The sequence below is a fragment of the Epargyreus clarus genome, unplaced genomic scaffold (assembly GCF_041222505.1).
Source record: "Epargyreus clarus isolate Ecla_fem2 unplaced genomic scaffold, WU_Ecla_fem_2.2 ptg000026l, whole genome shotgun sequence".
In the NCBI taxonomy this organism is placed as follows: domain Eukaryota; kingdom Metazoa; phylum Arthropoda; class Insecta; order Lepidoptera; family Hesperiidae; genus Epargyreus; species Epargyreus clarus.
Window position 1 is genome coordinate 11361460 of NW_027332233.1, and position 21054 is coordinate 11382513.

Below are 21054 nucleotides of genomic sequence, written 5' to 3' on the forward strand. Positions count from 1 at the left end.
AGACGCTCCGCTAGACTGCCAGCTGACAATCTTGTTTCGTCACAGCTTAATAGATGGCGCTAGGGATGCGCCGTCAAATATGTCATTGAAATATTTTTTGTGAAAGTTCTGGCTTGTATATAATGATAAATGCCTGTACCAAAGACTATAGATGATGACGTTGAGAAAACTGACATTGACGTTGAATATTGACTTGCTTGACAAATTTGACAATGTCATTTTTCAGCTTTAAGTTTGAAATGAAATGTTTGAAGTTTGAATCTTGAATCAGTCAAGCAAGCTACTCAAGCTTTGAAATGAATGTCGAATTTATTTGCGTTGGTGTATTTATATAGTTGAGATTACATTGTTTACGATGATATAAATATTATTAGTGAATGGAAAGGGTTATATTGTAAAAATGAATTTAGTAGATTTTAAAGAGTTTATATCGTATCTAGCCATTCTGTCTAATATCTTGCAATTTTTGTCTGGCATGTATGTGAACATTTTTGGTATTTAACAATAGCTGCTTCTGCTTATTTTATGCTTACGTTATCATTGTTTCGTAGCGGGTTATATCCTTTATGTCATTATGATTTATTTTCTCTTCGTTTCAGACTTGTTTGCAAACAATATGTTATTAAAAAAACAACTGGCGAAGCAACAGCGCTCCCCTTTATTTTCGGAGTACTTTCGTAAGTAAAAATAAAACATTTGAGTATTGAATATATGATATTATGTGATATACATTATAAAAATGTGTTTTTAAAATTCCAGTTGTAATCTATGGCTGTTGTATGGACTCGCGAAACCTGACAACATAATTGTGTTCGTGAATACGATCGGTATATCGATGATGATTTCATATGTGATTGTATTTTACATATTCACTTTAAAGAAGTCACATGTTCTTCGTGAAATTCTTATCACAGTCACAACTTCTTTATTCATAATTGGATATTTTTGTGTGGAAGATGACAATGAATTACTACTGAGGAGACTAGGTAAGTTGTTTTTTTTTTTTATAATATAGGAATAGCGGACGAGCATGCAGTCTACCTGATGGTAAGTGGCTACTGTGCCTATGGACATCTGTAATCAACCCCAGATAAGATTAGATATTCCTACCTGAGGTCGGCCACAGATGTGTCGCTACCCCTGAGGACTAAGCGGGAACGCCTCTGAAAAGTCTGTCTCCCTTACCACACCCTTCAAATCGGAACACAGCAGCGCCTAACACTGGTGTTATTAGGTAGAAATAGGTGTGGCGGTGATGCCGCCGGAGTCGAACCACAAAGGGTTCTACCACCTTCAACACATTCGTTTTGTTGTTTAGCATATTATTGAGCCCATATCTTGAGGCATACACAAATTATAGGGGATCTTTACTTCTGTAGCACAAACTTAACACTTAATTAGCAGTAATTTCCTTTTAAACGTTTCTAATTGTATCTGTATTATTTGTATTGTATTAATTTTCTAGGTAACTAGCGTGTAGTTTTGAATGAGGTTGATGTTATGTTACAAGACTATTTAAATGTGTTCACTAAAATTAGGCATTATGTTGGTAGGCTATTGTCAATCTTCATTAGGTAGCTGTGCTACAACCAGTGACATAGGAATGTTAACTAAATAATACATTATCTACTCTACTGTGTCGACTATGTGGCTACTTCCAAGATTATGAAAATTTAATATTATTAGATTGTATCATCTCGTCATTGTTACATGTATGTATGTTCTTGAAGGTGGTAGAACCCTTTGTGGTTCGACTCCAGTGGCACCACCGCCACACCTATTTCTGCCTAATAACATGCAGTGTTAGACGCTGCTGTGTTCCGTTTTGAAGGGTGTGGTAAGGGAGACAGACTTTTCCGAGGCATTCCAGCTTAGTCCTCAGGGGTAGCGGCACATCTGTGGCCGACCTCAGGTAGGAATATCTAATTCTATCTGCGGTTGATTACAGATGTCCATGAGCGGCAGTAGCTACTTATCATCAGGTGGACTGCATGCTCGTCTGCTACTCCTATATTATATTAAAAAAATAGAAAAACGTGCAATCTCTGCACATCACCGACCTGTATTGTACAGGTCTGTGATGCACACATATACACTACCTATACTTTGTTTAATTTTTTTTTAATTTTTTGTTCTATTCCAGGTCTCAGTGCTTGCTCTATCACACTCCTCATGATTGCAGCGCCGATGAGTAAACTATACTATGTAATACAAACTAAATGCACAGATTGCTTACCATTCCCAATGATAGTCATGTCTTTCTTTGTATCTGTATTTTGGTTCTTGTATGGTGTGATAGAAGAAGATTTATATATTTCGGTAAGTTTATGATTTTTTTAAAAATATTTAATTATATGAATTATACATTCAAGGAACTATTAGTTGGTTACTGTAATAATTGCTGTTCTTTTTATAACTGACCGTTTATGATGTTTACTATGAATTATAAATTCTCTAAGAGTTGTTGAAAATTTCATTGTCATTGAAAACTTAAGGGATATACTAATATGACATTGTGATCATAAAAAGTGTTATTAACTTCCAAATAGTTTTGTAGTAATTATGTAACCACATATTTTATTCATAACACATTATTATTCATAACATAGCATTTGAGCTGAAAATGCGTAATGCTTAGTGTACCTATCTATTTAAAACAATGATGTGCATAATTGAAGTTAAATTTTGAAGTTAACAACATCTTATGATGAGTCAGTCAAACTGAATGTGGACTAATAATGTACTCATAACAATGTGGCAATAATTATACCATATTGTTGATGTTGCCCAATTGTTGAGTTTTGCAGTGATAGGGAAACTCTTTTGTTTCTTACTATAATATGTAAGAAAATAAAGATACTATATGTAACAAAGCGAAGATTACTTAGCAAAAGTATCTTATTGAGTCACTTTTAAACTTTGCATTAATATCTATTTTATTATAATCTTTATCTATTTTTAGAAACTATTACCATTTAATCAATCTTTTCATATTTTTTTCTATTCTAGGTGCCCAACTTCATTGGAGGTTTATTAGCTACGGCACAACTCGCTGTCTTCGTTGTGATACCTAGTAAATCCTATAAAAGATTACCCTCTAAGAGTATATTAGCATAAAAGTAGGTATAGGACTTTGTGAGCAATTTATTTTCCTTAACAACTTGCCGGTGATATATTACTGCATGCAACCAGATTTAATTTAAGACTGTATAATGTACAAAATGAGGATGAAACAAATTTTAAGTATGAATACTATGAATAACTTTGAAATAAGTAGTTCCATTAAGAATTATTATATTTTGTTTTTCCATTGTCAAAAAGAAAACATACTTCAATTAATAAAAATCATTATTGGAGATGTATGATGTATGTACCCTAAGAGGACGAATTTCGGAAATCTCCAACTGTTAGAGTGTATCATTACAAAATATAGGTCAACAATAGGTCAAGTAGGGAACTTCTTCCTACAGTAATTTTAGTTCTTTAATTTATGCGAATTTAGTACGAATTTAAGGGCATAAAAACAGAAATTAATTATTTTCTTATATTAATAATATTATGTGTTTGAAATGAATTATTAAACAACCATTCTATTAAAAAACAAGATAAAAATCAGATAATTTGACTCCTTATCATAAGATTATTTTGTAGAGAAATACATTTACATACAAGTGGGGGAGGCAAAACCGCGATAAACATGGATACAGTTTCTGGTAATTAATTAAAATATTTTTTGGCTAGATAAAGTTTGATAAACTAAGTAGTGACTATTTAATAAGACGTAAACAAGCCCTTTGTATAGATACTTTTACATATGCAGAATAATTGAAAAATGTTCCTGGCCTTTAAGACTCGAAAACCCCAAAATATTAGGAGCTCGTTTATAAAATTGTTTCTACACAAAATTAAAAAATATATGTTTTATTAAATAAATATTTAATTAAAGTTATATATAAAATAATCTAATACAATAATTAAGAACTTTGAATATTTGGGGGCTCCAGATTTTAAAATTGCCCCGTATCATGACTACTTATTAACTAGATAACAAGGAACCTAAATTATTTTAAATTAACTGTAATAGTGTATATAACGAGGATAATCAATTATGTAATCTGACTACAGTATTAAACTATAATTGTATTTAAGGTAATAATAATTTAATAGTGTGAGATATTTTTGTTGGCCATACAGTATAATGAGTATTTGTAATGTAGATCTTTAATGTTCAGTGTAGTACAAAATATATTTCAAAGGAAGGTGTAATCCGCGACACGGATAAAAACCTCCCATTAAAACTAGATATCTTATTAAATCACCTGGGTATAATGTACTCTCTAATGAATTGGACCCACCTTAACAAATCTAAGTAGTCTTGTACTACGAACATGGATCTATCGATAAAACCGATTGTTCTAATATTTGTGGTATGTACTTTTCCTTTAAACAGTAACTCGATTCGATAGTAAGTTTAAAAAAATGTCAATGTATCAGAGGCGTACCGCTAGTTCGAACCGCTCAGGGCGGAAATGGAATCTTGAAAAACTATTGGGTCGCCAAAAAAAAACAGGTCCTCAAGATGAATAGCCTTTAAAATTAATCGGTGAAAAAAGTATGTAATTATATTTGTAATTTTGTTGCCCTTAAAAAAAATCTGTTTGGTTGTTAAGGTTGAAAGGTCTTCATAAGAAATGTACCTATATTATGTAATACAAAATTTTGAACATTATAAAATTTTGCCGCTCCACAAAACAAGATTATGTCACCCAGGACGGGCCGCGCTCGCCGCCCTAATACCCTACATCCTGTCTTGATTTCAATAAAAGTTCGAGTATTCTCAATCCGTTTTGTTCTCGAGTCTGCTCAATTCACTCTACTGCATCTCAAAACTGATTACGTTATCCGTGGCAGGAGCACACCGTCCATTAAATTAGTTTACTAAGCATTTTTTAAACCTCCATGTAACAGTTGTGGTGCTAATAAATAGGTATAGGAAATGATGTATCTAATTTATTTTTGCTAAGTTTAAAGTTATTTATATTAAAATAGATGAATTAATGGGAGAGCAATAGATGTGCTCAGCTGAGACCAATTATAAATATTTAAATCTCTTCGATTTATGTAAGACGAAATTGAAATAAGGATCTGAAATTAAATTAGGCGATTAAAAAATAGTTTTTTTATTGTATATTTAGGTCCTTTTTATACTTACCTACATGACTAAATTGTCTATGAATTGTATATATTTTCACTAATAAAACAATATGATTATACCATTATCTGTTTGTTTTACAATTTTTCAATTTTTCACACACACAAAACCCACGGTCATTCGAGTTTTTAACACAGAAGCCTCGGGTGTTATATGGAGTTATTGTGTCCATATATTGCACGAGACTAAATTCACTATTATATTTCTGTACAACAGCTTCATATGCTATGCTTCCAGGTTCTACGACAAAAGCTAGTACATAGTACGTTTTATTTTTAACGAAATCTTCATATGAATGGCTTCTTATAATTGATTTTACTTTAAACTTGTGACATTTCGTACACGGTGTTGTAATTGTATTAAATGCTCTCTTTTGTAAGGCCTCTTCCGCTACTTGCAAACTGCGAATAACTTCGCTCTTGGTTTTATCAACAGCACTCATGTTATGACAACAACACCATTTCTCATCCACGCCAGCGTCGGCGCATGTTCTGTGAACTGATATTTCTTTAAACAAACTCTTGCACAATGGGCAGGCTTCAGATATCGAGACTTCATTAGATCCCTGTGTTACTTTTAATATATCCAACATTGTCAAATAAAAGTCGTAAGGTGTGACTAGTCTGTCTTGATTCAGTTGCAAATTCATATATTGTCTAGTAAATATCTCCTTGAACTTTTTTGGCACCCAAACTAGGCACATTGGCAGACGCTCTTCGTAGTAAGACTCCGCCGGAAGCCTCATGCGCCCATACCTAATTCCATGATCACTTAAAAATAATATAAATGTATTGTCCATGACACCGCTTTTGTACATTTTCTTGAAAAAGGAAACAAAATCCTCGTCGTAAATTGTGGGGCTATTATCCCCGTTGTGACTACAAGAATTGATCCAAAACATTCCGTAAAATTTATTTGTTTTGTAGGCGTTTGAAAATTGGTAGGCATAGTCTAATATATGGTTTGGCGATGCAAGTTTTTTCGTGCAAACATAATTTCCCGAAATAGTCTCCCCAGTAAGAAAGAACGGTCTCATGTAATGATCGGTTGGTGGTTCCAAAAACCCGTTATACTTTGAAAAAGTATCGGGGAGTCTTAAAAAATCCTCTCCATACGCCGTGGTGTATCCGGCCTTTTTAAATTTTTCCCAGATAAGGAATTTTTTACACTCTTCCAAGCCGTGTGAGCAGGCTTTGTACATAACGGATACGTTCTTACCAGTCATAAAAGACATTACGTTGGGAAAAGTGTTATATCCTACCTGAAAATAAAATAGGTTGAAATTTAATGGGAGTAAATAAACACAAGGTTTCCAGTGTATTTTTGACTCGTCTTTTACTAGACTTTATAGCTAATTATAATAATGAACTATTAGCAAAAACTAAATGGAGCTGAATAGATGCCGGAACTGCGACGTAATGTTATAGAAAAAAGTGGGTAAAGAATTCTCGGTAACATATGGGATGTTCGAGTGACTTCATGATCTAATGATTGAGTCGAATAGTTATTTAAGGTCGATTTGCATGAGTTAGTATATAAAACTGAATAAAACCGTATATAAAAAGTAACAAATGGTCAAATAATAATAATAATAATAAAATTATTTCTTCAGGAAATTTTGTTTTTCACCTACTTTATTCTTAGAAGCTAGCTTCATGAATCATGGATATGTAAAAAGGTTATAAACAGCAGGTACCTAGTCACGTAGGTACAAATGAAGCGAGTTTTGTAATTAGGTGCCTACCTTTTGATATCCTCGGAAGTCCAACCAATTGTGTTCGCGTAAATACTGAGCGGTCTGTGGCATACTCGAAAACAGCCGTGCTCGAGACATCGTATCCATTCCCAGTATCAGAACATTCCATGGATTTGATTTTGTATTTTTCTCATTTATGCTTGTTACATGTTTCTTCAGGATGATGTATGCGTCTTCGTAGATATTGGTTTGTTTTGAATGGCAAGAAACAGTCACAATTTCCTGCTCTAGTTCTACTCTTGATCCATTTTGGAATAGTATACAAGTGGAGTACCTAAAATATCAACGGGTTAATACCATTTTATTAGGTAGTTTTTATGCTAAATTATTTAATCTTCTTTCGTACTAAACTTACGATATCTTAAAATATTTTATGCAATTAATGCCCTGATAATTGTTTATCATAACCAGTTTAATTAAAATTTTACATAATTATCTACGTACCTATATTTAAAGTTATCCGGGCTAAACTATACTTTATGACCCGTCGAATTTTGCGAGTGATATAGGTGGATAGGGGGGTACTACAGGAGCATTCCCTGTGAATATGGAATTGCGGAAACCACCTGCTTTTTTATGATTTTTTTAAATTTTGAGATTAACTCGTAAAAGTCGATTATTCATTCGCACGAAAAGTTAAATCACGTCAATATAATCATTCGTAATCGCCAAATTTGCTAATAAGTCGCTAAAAGTCATTTACTCGATTTTTCGAATAATCGATTTTTTGCGTCAGCGATGCCGCGTCTATTAAGGCCTGGCAAACAACCTTAGTGTAACCAACCTTAGTATAATCAAATTTTAGGTTTAAATTAATGTTTTAATTGGATAAATTATGTCAATTAAATAGAATTTGTTGGTTAGGCTTTGGTTAGATGGTTTAATAAATACAAAAAAAAAACAGGAACCCCGCGAAGCTGGGTTCCGTCGACCTTAGTATATTCAATTTCTAGGTTTAAATTGGCGTTGTAATTGTTTCAGAACTAGCTTATAGAGTATTTATGAGGGGTGAGATGGAGGGAGTTGAGGATTCTTTCAATATCATGTACATCCCCTATTTTTTTAGTCTTAATTCCTAATGAAATACGTAGGTAACCTCAAAATTTAAAAAAAAAAACATTAAAAAAAGGAGGGAATTCCGCAACCCCCCCCCCCCCCTTCACACGGGTAGTTCCTATGACCTCCCCCCTCTCCCCACCCAAAATAAACATCAAATTCGACGGGTCATAAAGTACAGTTTTACCGTTATTCGTTCAATTTCCCTATAGATATGGTAGGTATACAATAAATAATGTAAAACTATAATTATATCCAAAAATAATGAAAAAGTAACATAAATATAAAGACATATCACTAGGTAGGAACTTAATATGACGGTATCACCATTGGGTACGTCTATTTCCCTTAGAAAACTGCCTCGCCCTATACTCTCACTGGTATTAAAGGAAATAGTTTGAGATAAGGTACACTCATTTTATGTCGTGTTCACACTTAGTACAGCAACAGTTTAGGTTAGCTTCATATGGGACTCCTGCGGATTAGCTATTATACCTACAATGATATTTAATGCTATTATAGACAACTTTAGTCATTGCCAAAAGTCAAAGACTAGGTACATTTTATGTCCATTTTGTGCCTACTATTTGTTAAATATATAAAACATAATAAAAGTAAACTTACTCCAGTTTCTTTAAATTAACATTTCCAGAAACGTTCAGAGGGCTACCGAATTTATAGCAACACTGGTATGTTTTTCCCTTACTGTAAGTATTCATTTTCACTTTGTCTACTCTGAATTCAATTTTGTTGTCGGATATTTTGTTAACTGATACAGCTCTTACGCCGCAAAATTTGTTATGAAATTTTGTTTCTTTTATATGGAATGTCTTCGCGTAATTCGGAATGTAACAGCCAGGGGTGTTGATTAAATATTTTTCTGATCCTGTGAAGAAAAACATCGAATAAATTACTTTATATATGTAGTCATAGTTTTATATAGATTATGTTTATTTGTATCTTATAGAACCCATAAGTTGTTTAGCGTAGGGTGGGCGGAACTTTTTTGCACATTTTATAAATAGGCACAGACGGACAGATAGCGGAGGCTTAGCAATAAGGTTCCGAGCCCTTAGGGTAAAAACGGAACCGATAATCATAACGATTTAAATCATTATATAAAAAAACTATTAAAGATAAAATTGATGAGCGACACAACTTGACTAAAATATAATATTTTTAGTAAGTAGAGTGTTCACTCTACTCACTAGGTTAATAGTGGGAACCTCATTTGTCTTTATTAATTCCTTATTACTTATCAAATATGTAATATTTTTTTATTTATAGAAATGAGAAACGGAAACATTGGTGTTGATTAGATTCATAGGCGGACAATCATTCAATAGCATACGGTGAGATACGGGTATGAAACTCTAGTAGGTAACAATCACAATATTATGATAATAATAAAAACAATGCAACAATAGGCTGCATTTTCATAGCATATCATATCACTTATAAAACACTTCAAGCCGATATAAATAACTTGCTCCCTTTTTTAATAATGTATCTATCCAATGCAATGCTATCCTTTTTTTTTGAGAAACCCTGCATGGGTTCCTCTCAGCCGCGGGGGCAGAGGAGAGGATATGCCGGACTCCTACAGGCTAAAACCCTGCGGTGTTCTTCTGTACGCCCTTTGTCGGGACTGCGGGTACGCTAAACACATTCGTTCGCGGATCCAATACTTTGCCTACCAATTTCTGGTTCCTAAAATTGTCAATTGCGATATTTGGTAAACAAAACTTTTGTTAGATTAATTACTAATGACAGGCGTTAAACATTAGTCCGAGATAATAATATGATTCACATCGCATAATTCTGTGATAAGTGGTGATATCCCGTGATTTGAAAATGATAAGATACGCTACTATAAAACTGATAAATGTATAAATTAATACTTACCTTTATAAGTGTTGTTCCGGACCGTAAAATTACTATTACTACTACGGTTATAAGTTTTGCTTGCATACGTATAGATCCCATTTAAATTAGTTTTATAATAAATAAGGGAAATCGCGATCCATGACACTAAGACTATTATTTTTGTGTATGGGAATTTAGGCATCCTGAAAAGTTTTCAATTGCTGAAACAAAAGATAAGTTGAGTAATTAATTACAAAAATATTTGTTTAATTATTTAAATATATAATATATAGGTATCGGTATCTACATAATCCAAAATTAATTCGAAATAGGTGTGCGTATTGTAAGAAAGTCTACAATATGGCTAACCATAAGTAGCTTTATATTGATTTTTTAATAACTTTCGAAATCCTAAACTTTCTTGTCCCTGTAGTTCCCGGACTAGAATAGGGCTACGGAATCCCCTGCCTGTCGTAAGAGGCGACTAAAAGGGGGCTTCCGGAGTTGCCAGCGGCAAGAGTGGGAGCTCGAACCGTTCGGAGACCAACCCCGGGAAGGTCGGCGGCATGTGTGGTCGCATGCCGTCGTAAACACCAGATGTGCGGGAGGAGCGTAAAGTGCTCCCCCCAGGGCAGAGTCCGACCGGGGTATCGCGCTCGGAGGACTCCGGTTGTGTTCCATTGGAGATCCCGGAGTTCTCCACCAAGCGCTGAGGACGGCCATCGGGGGGGTTTCAGTGCGGTAAAAATCCCACATAACCCGGATGCATAGATTAGTAAAGATTACTCACTCCTAACAAGAAAATGTACCCAGTTTTGAGAATTGAAATAGTTTCGTAAAAAAGTTTTGCCACGTCTCCGTGCTAAAATCCCTAAAATATATGAAATAATTATTTATTTATTACGTAAATTACGCAGTATTAGTTATTTATTCGTAAATTTTCTCTAAAAATGTTTTTATTTGTCAAGAATTCAGAAAAAGAACTTACTAAAATAAGCCGTTTGTGGCTTCATTCAATTTTAAGGCGCCGAAGTATCTTTACTAATCTATGCCCGGATGTCGCTCCCACGTCATCGGGTACCTTTTGAAGGTTTCCCCCTCAAAAACAAACAAAAAAAAAGATATACAGGTAGAGCCTAACCAAAATACCTACCCTCACGCGTAAGGTGGCCACTCCATATACCTGATGGGATAGCACAGAGATATTTAATGGAACTCAGTGCCCTCACTGCTACATGTCGAAACCTCCTGAGGAAAGTAGCCTCAACCGACTCAGCCTCACTATTCCTAACTCGACGGGCACGACCACTAGTGGGCAACAACTGATTGACTTCGCCAGGAAACAAAGTTTTTAATGCCTGTGCTATTCTGTGATCAAAGTATCTACCTGTGCTTTAATTACATAGCCACTTCCGTGAATTGAGGACCACTAACAAGAAGAGTGGCATACTCAATTATTAGATATTAATGATGTATAGGTAAAATGGTATGTGCACCAAATGAATAGATTTTTTCCTGTGAAAAAATTAAGCGTTAAGATACCTACGAGTTTACGACGAGTAAATACCTACTGTAATAATAAATAATCTCTGCTCACCATATTCGTAGAGAAGTAAACTTTGAATCGTTTGACGTTAAAATATACCTACATTGGCCGTCCGAATGGCATGTGACGAATTTGTTACGTACTCATACGAGGTAATGCCAACTAGCACATTATTTAGATCGGAACCGTAAAATAATGAATAACTCCAACAACAGAATCGTCGCATCCGCGCCAGGTCGCGCTAAATGCATGCAAAATTGGCCAGCTCACTCGTGTCAACAAATAAACCTATTTTCAGTATTGTCTCTATTTTAAAGATCTAGAAAGTAGCAAATCGCCGCTTCGACTGTGAAGGAATCATTGCCAAACATATTTTTGCGTATGGTTTACTTTATTATAGTGTTTTTAGTGTGTCGTTGTTTCGGTTTATATACCAGATACCTGTTGCCCTATTGTGCATTGTAGGTATAAGCACACCTATTTACTTCTTACAGGCAAGACGCATCCATATTAAGCTTGCGAATGAGATGCTGCGGATTGCTATATACCTACCCGATATATCTTTTAGGTAGATATCGAATCGTAACCCACAAAAGTACCTTTTCGTTTTTATTGTATTAATTACTTTATTTTAATGTGTTTTATCGACATAAGTAACGTTATAAAGCGTATAAAATAAAACCAAATTTCATAAAGATACCTGAAGAAATGCAGACTTTATACGCATTTTAGCTTATTCGAAACTTTGAAACACTCCTGTAAAGTTGTAATTTTGCTGTTACGATATTATACGTAGGAGGGGTCGATATAGGGATATAACTATAGATAATATTTAGGTAAGTATATACTTTATTAAATTATCTCCCAACAATAATATCGCGTTATTATTTACAAGGATATTACTAGAAGTAGTAACATGAGATGAATAGGTATGTGTTGATCATGATATAACGTTGCAGCGCAACTGATAAAAGACCATTTTAACGAGATAATGCACCAACTCTTTCCGGGGTAATATAGATTATTTAGTTTTGTTTTGTTTTTGGTTACGCCGTTTGATTGATTTAATGTAAAATGGAGCTATTATCTATTTAATAAATAATAATATATTAATTAATAAATAATTAAACACTTCAACAACATATCTGACTTAATAATTTTGGATCCATTCTTACCTTAAACGATGAAATATTATTTTTAAGAATTAATAACCATCTACAAAGATAGACAATATCATATTAACTATACTGTAAACATATTTCAGCTATGATCTTAATGGAATTTTCATTTCTTATGAAATAAAAATGCAGGTAAAATCAGTTTCTTTCGCATGCTAAATAGGTATAGGTATGTATTTCCGTAAGGTTAGATGTTTCCTTTATCACTCATGTATGTAACGTAAAGTTTTTAGACTTAGATGTTTTATTTAAGACTAATCAGCCGAGACCGTTACAGTCACTCAACTGTCACCGAAACTAGATTTGCTACTGAAACTAATTGCAATTACTTTCAGTAATGTTTAAAATGCATACAATTAAAGTTGACATTTAGTTAATAGCGTCTAGACTATCCACATAAATAAATATATTTTATATTGGATCTTGTTATGTATATCGCGTAAAAAATATAGAATATTTTATTAAAGTTACCTATATTAATTTTTAAATTTGTTAATAGCGCCTCCAAAAATATATTTAGTTCGTATATTTACGTAGAAGGGGTTAATAGTCCCCCTTCTGCATGCATTTAGGTATCTCTAAATCTGTATGATATGATTAAAAATAAATTTGACGATTATGCTCTACTTCTCGCAATTCTATCATAAGGTAAAAATACAATTATAATTAAATAATAAGTACTTACGATTTTTTAAATGTAAAAAATTTTCAGATTGATCACATATTTCATAAATCACAGATAACAAAATCTCATATAAACCGCGTCATTTTTATAAAACCATTTAACACTTCAATTTTCACATTTTGTTGTTAATTTCAGATTAGTTCTGTATTTGCGCACGTAAATGTTTATGTTTACAGCTCATGTGTTACGTGTGTTGAATGTGACTCTCATTGGTTCACTGCCAGCCTGCTTCGGAACATCCCGTATGCTATATAAGAGATACCTATTATGTTGTTAAATCTTCTTGTACTTCATAATCTTACGAGGCTCTTAAACTACGGGTTGACCTTAGGAAGGTCGAGGTCGACACTGGGTTTTCAGAGCACCCATTAAACTTCAAGTCTGAAAAACTAAAGAGCACTATGCTCGTAGTAAAATAGAAAGATATTTTTCAATCATATGTTCGCGTCTTTCAATGGCACATTTGTGTTATTAGAAAAGTTGTACCTACTGTTGCTATCTTTCCACCCACGTAGAAGGATAGTGCCTAGGTGCATTTTCCCCTATAATCACAATCGTTACTGAGAAATTACGAGGTAAACTAAGTAATGTAAGAATTTATTCTATTAATCATAATTGAAATTATTTTCTATTACATACATACATTTATATATTATAATGCAATATATTATAATATATTTTATAATGCATGCGTTTGTACGAAGCATATTAGTAGCGCAACATTTACTAAAGGTACCTATATAATTCAACGAAAAAAAATATATTATGAAAAATATATTTTCTAAATTTACTGGTATTTATTTATGTGTGTGTAATGAGGATAAAATAACAGGGTATATACTTCGATCACTAATAAGAATGGTATATATGAGTCTTATAAAATAAACGTGTCTTACCAATTTGAACTCGAACACTATAATGATGAATAAAAAATACGTATATTGATATTATATCCATCATAGTGTTAGAGTTTGACAGGAATATTCCTTCTCTTTCTACCTCTTCAGAGAAATAGATCACTTGTGTGAGAGCATTTAATATATGAGTTCCTAACAATTATAACGTAGATATAATATGGCACATTAAAGCTTTAAATTATTACTTCTTATAGTCCTTTTAGGTATATTTGATTGCTTGTATGTTTTGGTTGTTTTAAAAATAATAGCATTCTGCGCAGTTTTATGTCTCTGTTATGTATTTTATGTTTCCGTTTTGCTGAAATAATATTATGTGTCGTATTGTAATCCATAAGGTCTCGCCGGATTTACTTTCTTGATTAGATACCTACTATTAAAAGAATTAACAATATACCTATATAGGGTTCATTTTGTGTAAGAAATCTGTCCAAATTGGGATTCATGAGAAATGCCTATAAAGGACTTAACATTAATGGATAACATGTAGGTAGGATATTTTCGTTATTTTCTGAATAGAAATAGCTGAAACAACTAACAAGACAGAGAGACAGAAAGAAAGACACTTATGCACTCTGAAACATTGCGAATTTTTGCGCTACCTGTTGTACCTATTTGTCTATATTTCGAAGTGGCCCTTGCCTGGGCTAGGTGCGGTCGACCGGGCCACACCTCAATTACGCTAATGCTTCAACGTACTGAAAAAATGTACTGGGCGACTAGGGATTATACAAACTCCTAATTAATAGTCACCTGTAGCTGTAGGTTCAAGTAATTGCTCATGGCATTTTATGTTACTTTAGTAAATTAATAGTCATAAATGGTGCGTATATTCAGTAACAAAACTTAAATTCAGTATTTTATCATAGATTTTATTATTCTGAAGAAAGTGTATTTTAACAATGTTAATCAGATATTTTATCAAACCATAAATTATTTTAATAATTAGTTTAAAGATAACTATTTATTAAATATTGAATTTAAAATTTACAATAGTCCAAATTTAGCTATTAGAATAAAATGTTACACAATTATAAATTATCATAGAAAGTTATACAGACGCAGCGCGGGGTTTAGATTACATAGATAATTATATTAAAACGTCGCTAAATAAAAAGATTATTAAAATATAGCACTTTTTATCACAGACAAATTATATCATATTAAATCACAAAACTGAGTTAATTCGACAATTATCAGTTTTTTGACATACGCAAAACAAGCGATCTTTGGTTCTAGAGTCATTTATCTTGGGTACTACACATTTGCCTAGTCCTCTGTAGGCTGATATTACACTTACCGGTCCCACGATCTTCATATCTGACCTTATTCGCGACACGCTCGCTTCATACGACACATTTCCTGGGCTCGTGGTAAATGCTACAACATATATTAATTTTATCTTAGCGTTGTCATAGTAAAAATGTATTCTCGTGACATTTTTCAAAGAAAGATCTGAGCAAGCCCAACACCTTTTCGTTTCAATTCTTTTTATCATAGATTTTATGTTGTCCACAACAAATCGAACGACCTTCATTCCTTCTGTATCTTCAATGTCCAGGGGGTACAATTTGTGGCAACTGCACCATTTATCGTGAATTGTAACATCCTGGCAAGTGCGATTAGAGCTAACAACATTAAATAAGCTTTGGCACTTCGGACATCCTATGGAGCTAGAAGTCGAATTGGTACAATTTGATATACGGTTAATGTCTTGAAGAGTATTAAACAGATCGTAGTGTGTAGTCAACCGAAATTGATTGTATGCTAAATTTTTGGACTCTTTCGGGTGCTTCCATTTGAAATGTAAAGGAGTCCAGATAAACAATATCGGCATACGTTCATCATAATATGATTCCACTTTACTGCGCTGAGTTCCAAAGCGTATGCCATGATCGCTGAAAAATATTACAAAAGTATCTGTTAGTGCGCCGGTATACGAAAGTCGATTAAAGAAGTTTTCAAACATCTTGTCTGCGTCTTGAGGTCGGCTATTTTCATTATGACTATAAGAGTTCATCCAGAAGAGACCAAAAAATGGTGTGTCTTTGTATGTGGTGACAAAATCTAGTGCAAACTCTAACAAATGGCTCCCGGATGGCACTTTTCCTGCGCATACAAGTGATTTATTATTGATTTCAGTTTCTCCTTTGACGAAGAATGGTCGCATGTAGTGATGAGTAGGCGGTCTGTGGAAAGCGTAGGAGTTGCTAAAAGTGTCCGGCAGCCGTAGATAATCTTCTCCGTAAGCCGTTACGTAGCCCGTAGCCTTGAATATGTTCCATATTAAAAATTGGTTGCATTCATCCATTTTTCCTAAACACGTTTTGGAAATATCGGACAAATTTCGTCCCATAAATGCCGCCATCAAATTTGGAAAAGTATTATCGCCCACCTGAAATAATTTTGCATGAAATTTTGTTATTAGGTAGATATAATCGTAATACGTAATCGAACGTTATTTGTAAATTTTCAGTAATCTTAAGTATTACCTTGTGATATCCTCTAAATCCAAGCCAAAAATTGTCTTTAAAATAATTGACCGTGCGAGACATCGTCTGAACGAAGCGTGGCAAAGACATTGAATCCATTCCAAGCATCAGTACGTTATATTTGACTTTGCAGCTAGTTTTATTGTGTTTAGGTATATTGATCTTTTTCGCAAAAGCGTAAACATCTTCATAAATTATTTGTGACGCGTTTCTTGCTCCATATTCAAAACATAAAACGTTAACAAAGTCTGATTCTAAATTATAACTGTTTCCATTTTCAATTATTCTGCATGGCGTATCTCTGAAACAAAAGACATTTTCAGTAATTATGCAATGTACTTTGGGTAATAATTAGATTAGGTAATTACATTCGTCTACATTCGTAGCGGCGAATGAACTCAATACGGACATATTCGTAACCACTTAACCTACGATAATTATATCTCTAACAGACATAATTATTTTAATGTTATATGAGTCAACTGAAATATAGAATCAATCGAAATTTAAAATATTTTATATGTTACCGTATTTTTGTATTTTGATAGCCTGGTCTCGGATAATTTTTAAAAAATCTATAACAACAGTAGTAATCTCTACTGCTTTTTAAGAATTCTCTCAGGATTTTATCTTTTATCATTACACGAAATTTTATATCATTTCTCGTTAAATACACAGCTCGTTTTCCACATGACGATTCTTTGGTGTTCTTCTTGAGATCGTACGAGACCATTGCGAGTGGTATTTGACATCCTGGTGTGTTCAGCATTTGAGCTAGAAAAAAACATAGGTATGATAATAATATTAGGTATATGAGGTAAATCATTTATAATAATATCTGTTATGACTTTTTAGGTACCTTTTTTATTAGTACGTTCTTCGAATTCTATAGAATAGTCCTTTTGATCGTTATATATTTCATTTAAGGGTATATGTTTAAAAGGTGTACCCTGAACATTTCTGTGCGTGCTGCTCGCTATGATTTTTTTCAGCGGCAAAGGAAATTCATACTGTTTTGTTACTGGGATATGATATAGGTAATATATTAAAAGAGTTATAAAGCAGGAGCCGATCGTTAGAACCCAGATCGCTATTTTTATTTGCCTCATATTGAAAATCCTGGTGATTTTCCGTAACCTAAAAAATATCAAAATATATAGAGCAAATGATCCAAATATGCTGATAAAATGACACAAATATGTAGCCCTAGGCGAGTGTGTAGGCGTATTTTATCAAATTGTTACATTGCACACAATACCAACTAGTGTAACATGATAATAGAATACGCTAGGGACTAATCGTTGTTAATTGTAGAGTAGGTACCAGCTAATGGCACTTATTTTAACATTTACCTACATTCATTGGTGATGACGATTGACGAAAAAGTCTTTCCTCAGTTTTTCTTTTTGTTGTGTAAATTTGAATTTTTATTGTCTACATAATAGGCATTGTTTTGATATTAGCATCTCATTAGAATGAATATATTAACAGCTTGAAATGGTATCACGAAGAAACTTTGCATTATTCCATGTACCACATCTCGTGAGGTCAGAGATACAATTTGAAGCTCATGAGCTGAATATAATAGTGTCTTTATTAAAGAGTATTTTATTTATATATCTACTCTTTTGTTCTTTACTAAAAGGCATTTACGTACTTCTTTGCTTATACCTAACGATCAAGTAACAAATATAATTTAAAAGCTTTCATTTGATTTATAAAATTTTAGTAGTTCGGTTTACATATTGTATAATTGTTTATGAAAACTGTATTGTAATTATTTAAATTTTTAATTAAATTAAATATCATTTAAATGCCCAAAATAAAAAAAATCATAATAGGTACCTAATCGCGTTTTTGAAGTAACCTGGTTTTTACTCAAATTTATTATAATTAACTGTAACTGAACTATAATAATTAGTATGTTCGCGAGTGTACTTACAATTCGTGCACTATCAATAATGGAATAAACCAATTAAATTTAACCGTTATCGTAATGTTGAAAATATTCTTATTTCTTATATATTCTTTTCTGTTTTTATTGGAAACCTTATGACGTTTTCCTATTATTTGTAAGAACAAAATAAATTTAAAATGTAATTGACTTATTACAGAATAACTTATTGGTATATATTGGCGATTATATATTTTTAATGTATCTAAACTTCTGCATCTATTTTATTAAATGCAGATTTTGTGAAAATCTTGGAAATTGCTGAACGGATTAATAGAAACTATACCTACCTAAGGTACTATACCTACGTATTGTATATGTATTTACATAAGGACCTAAAAACTTTTTCTCTCTATTTATTTTATGTCGATTCTCAACTCCGTAATCGCGGACAGAAATACGAACTGTTTTAGTATATTTCTACCTCTACACTAACCTTGGCATTGGTAGTAGAAACCATTTTAAAACTTCAACACAAAACAAAAATGACTTCTTCCTCTCTATTTCCATTATTACGATCTAAAAATATATGCAGTAATATTTTAAATTATCCCGACATTTTCAATTTTTGTTACTGTTAACTATTTTTTATTAACTTCACATGCATGTACGAGGTACGTACGGTGAAACGAAAATGGATTGTAAGTTTTTACGTGTTCATACCACCCGAGTAATTTGTAAATAGTAACGTGATATCGACATCTTTATTTGTAAATAATAACACATGTCTTGTTTGTAATTTCTGTAAACTAAAAATATATTATAAATAACTCTATATTGCAGTATTAATATCAGCCCACTTTAGCCATTTAGGTTTAGACTAATTTTAGATTTAGATTTAGAAATCCTTGTTTTGAGGATGAAATTGAATTAAAAAACAAAGTATATGTGTTGGATTGCGTGCTAAATATGCTCACTATAAACTCGCACTGCTAACAATTCTATTATAGTAGGTGAATATAAAATATAGTTTATTACTAGCTGACCCGGAAAACGTTATGTTGACATATAAATAAAAAAAAATAAGGGTGAACAACCCTTATCACTTAGGGGTGTGAAAAATGAAATGAAAAATAGTAGCCGATTCTCAGACCTACTGAATATGCATATAAAATTTGGTGAAAATCGGTAAAGCCGTTTCGGAGGAGTACGGTAACTAACATCGTGACGATCATCACAGAACATCGTGAGAATTTTATATATAGGATATTACTTAATAACACAAAATTATTGTTACAAAATTGTTTGTTTGCTCTAAATATTACAAATTGTATAGATACATATTTTATAATAATTAATCAATTTAACATAAATATTTTCTACAATCATACATCTAATAAAGATGATTAACTATGATTTCACTATACTTCTTTAGATTTTAATAGTTCCCGCAGAATATTTTTAAGCATTTGATTGCAAATGATTTCTGGTATGAAATATGATGTAAACACATTACGAAACGTAGCAGATAACAAAATGAGTGAGTAACAGCATTCAAGTTTGTGGTCACGATTTAATACTGATGATTAAGCTTTATGATTACCACAATTAAGTTTTGAAGGTCGAATGTTATAGACGTGTAAATACTTAAGTAGTGCCCTTCATTGCGTTTCGCTTTGTTTAATTTATCGTATAGAATCTTAGCCTAATTATTAGGTACCTATATGTAGGTATCGAACATCAAAGTGATTGTTATTTTATCTTTGTTATTTTTATCTATATACAATTAATATATATTTCTTGCAATATGTAGGACTATTAATGTCCTAAGTAATAAACAATATTTGAAAAATAATTATTCTTTACATTTAAATGCAACAAAATATATTTTACTCGTTTTTCGTAATCTCTACAAGGTAGAGATTATTTCTATATAGGTATCTGATAATAAAACTAAACTTTATATGCGTTTATGAAGTCTAATTTTTATATTAACCTACTAATAGCTTGAATAGAAAAATAATAGAATAACCGCCAAAATAGAGCACCTTAATGTTTATTTATTATCTGAATCAAAAATAATGCCACACTTTTAAAATCGTAAGCTACTGATATAATAAACATCTCGTATTGAAACTTACCCATATTGGTAACTCCTACCGTGGATTATAAAGCCTTTTAATTGAGATTTCAGATATATTCTTCATGCCATTAACTGAGATGTACAGCCGTAGGATGCTGGAACGCCATTTTAGTTTCGGGAGATGTTCACGACGCCTGCGCGAAGTTGTACATTGTATTTATACATGTTACGTGCTTACCCTATGGATTCGTCTGTGTAAATTTGTGCGTGGGTTTATAGCGTAAGAATACTTTAAAGTGGGAAAATTTAAAAAACCTTTTTTTTTTATAATATGGGAGTAGCAGACGAGCATGCAGTCCACCTGATGGTAAG

At 32.6% G+C, this 21054-nt stretch overlaps 2 protein-coding genes across 2 annotated transcripts; one reads left to right on the top strand and one right to left on the bottom strand.

The window, feature by feature from the left end:
* Positions 1-282: 282 nt before the first annotated feature.
* slv (sugar transporter SWEET1) lies at positions 283-4657 on the top strand. The gene is made up of 5 exons (XM_073087512.1): positions 283-477; positions 600-677; positions 760-986; positions 2144-2319; positions 3010-4657. Exons 1-5 carry the CDS (start codon positions 401-403, stop codon positions 3115-3117), a joined length of 666 nt encoding a protein of 221 aa, XP_072943613.1. The 5' UTR covers positions 283-400; the 3' UTR covers positions 3118-4657.
* Positions 4658-5195: 538 nt separating this feature from the next.
* On the bottom strand, positions 5196-20880 carry LOC140753077 (uncharacterized). Its single transcript, XM_073087454.1, has 9 exons — positions 20741-20880; positions 17565-17842; positions 17233-17479; positions 16706-17006; positions 15386-16608; positions 9930-10099; positions 8649-8910; positions 6957-7242; positions 5196-6473 (listed from the first exon to the last, which is right to left on the bottom strand). Exons 2-9 carry the CDS (start codon positions 17812-17814, stop codon positions 5277-5279), a joined length of 3936 nt encoding a protein of 1311 aa, XP_072943555.1. The 5' UTR covers positions 17815-17842; positions 20741-20880; the 3' UTR covers positions 5196-5276.
* Positions 20881-21054: the final 174 nt, after the last annotated feature.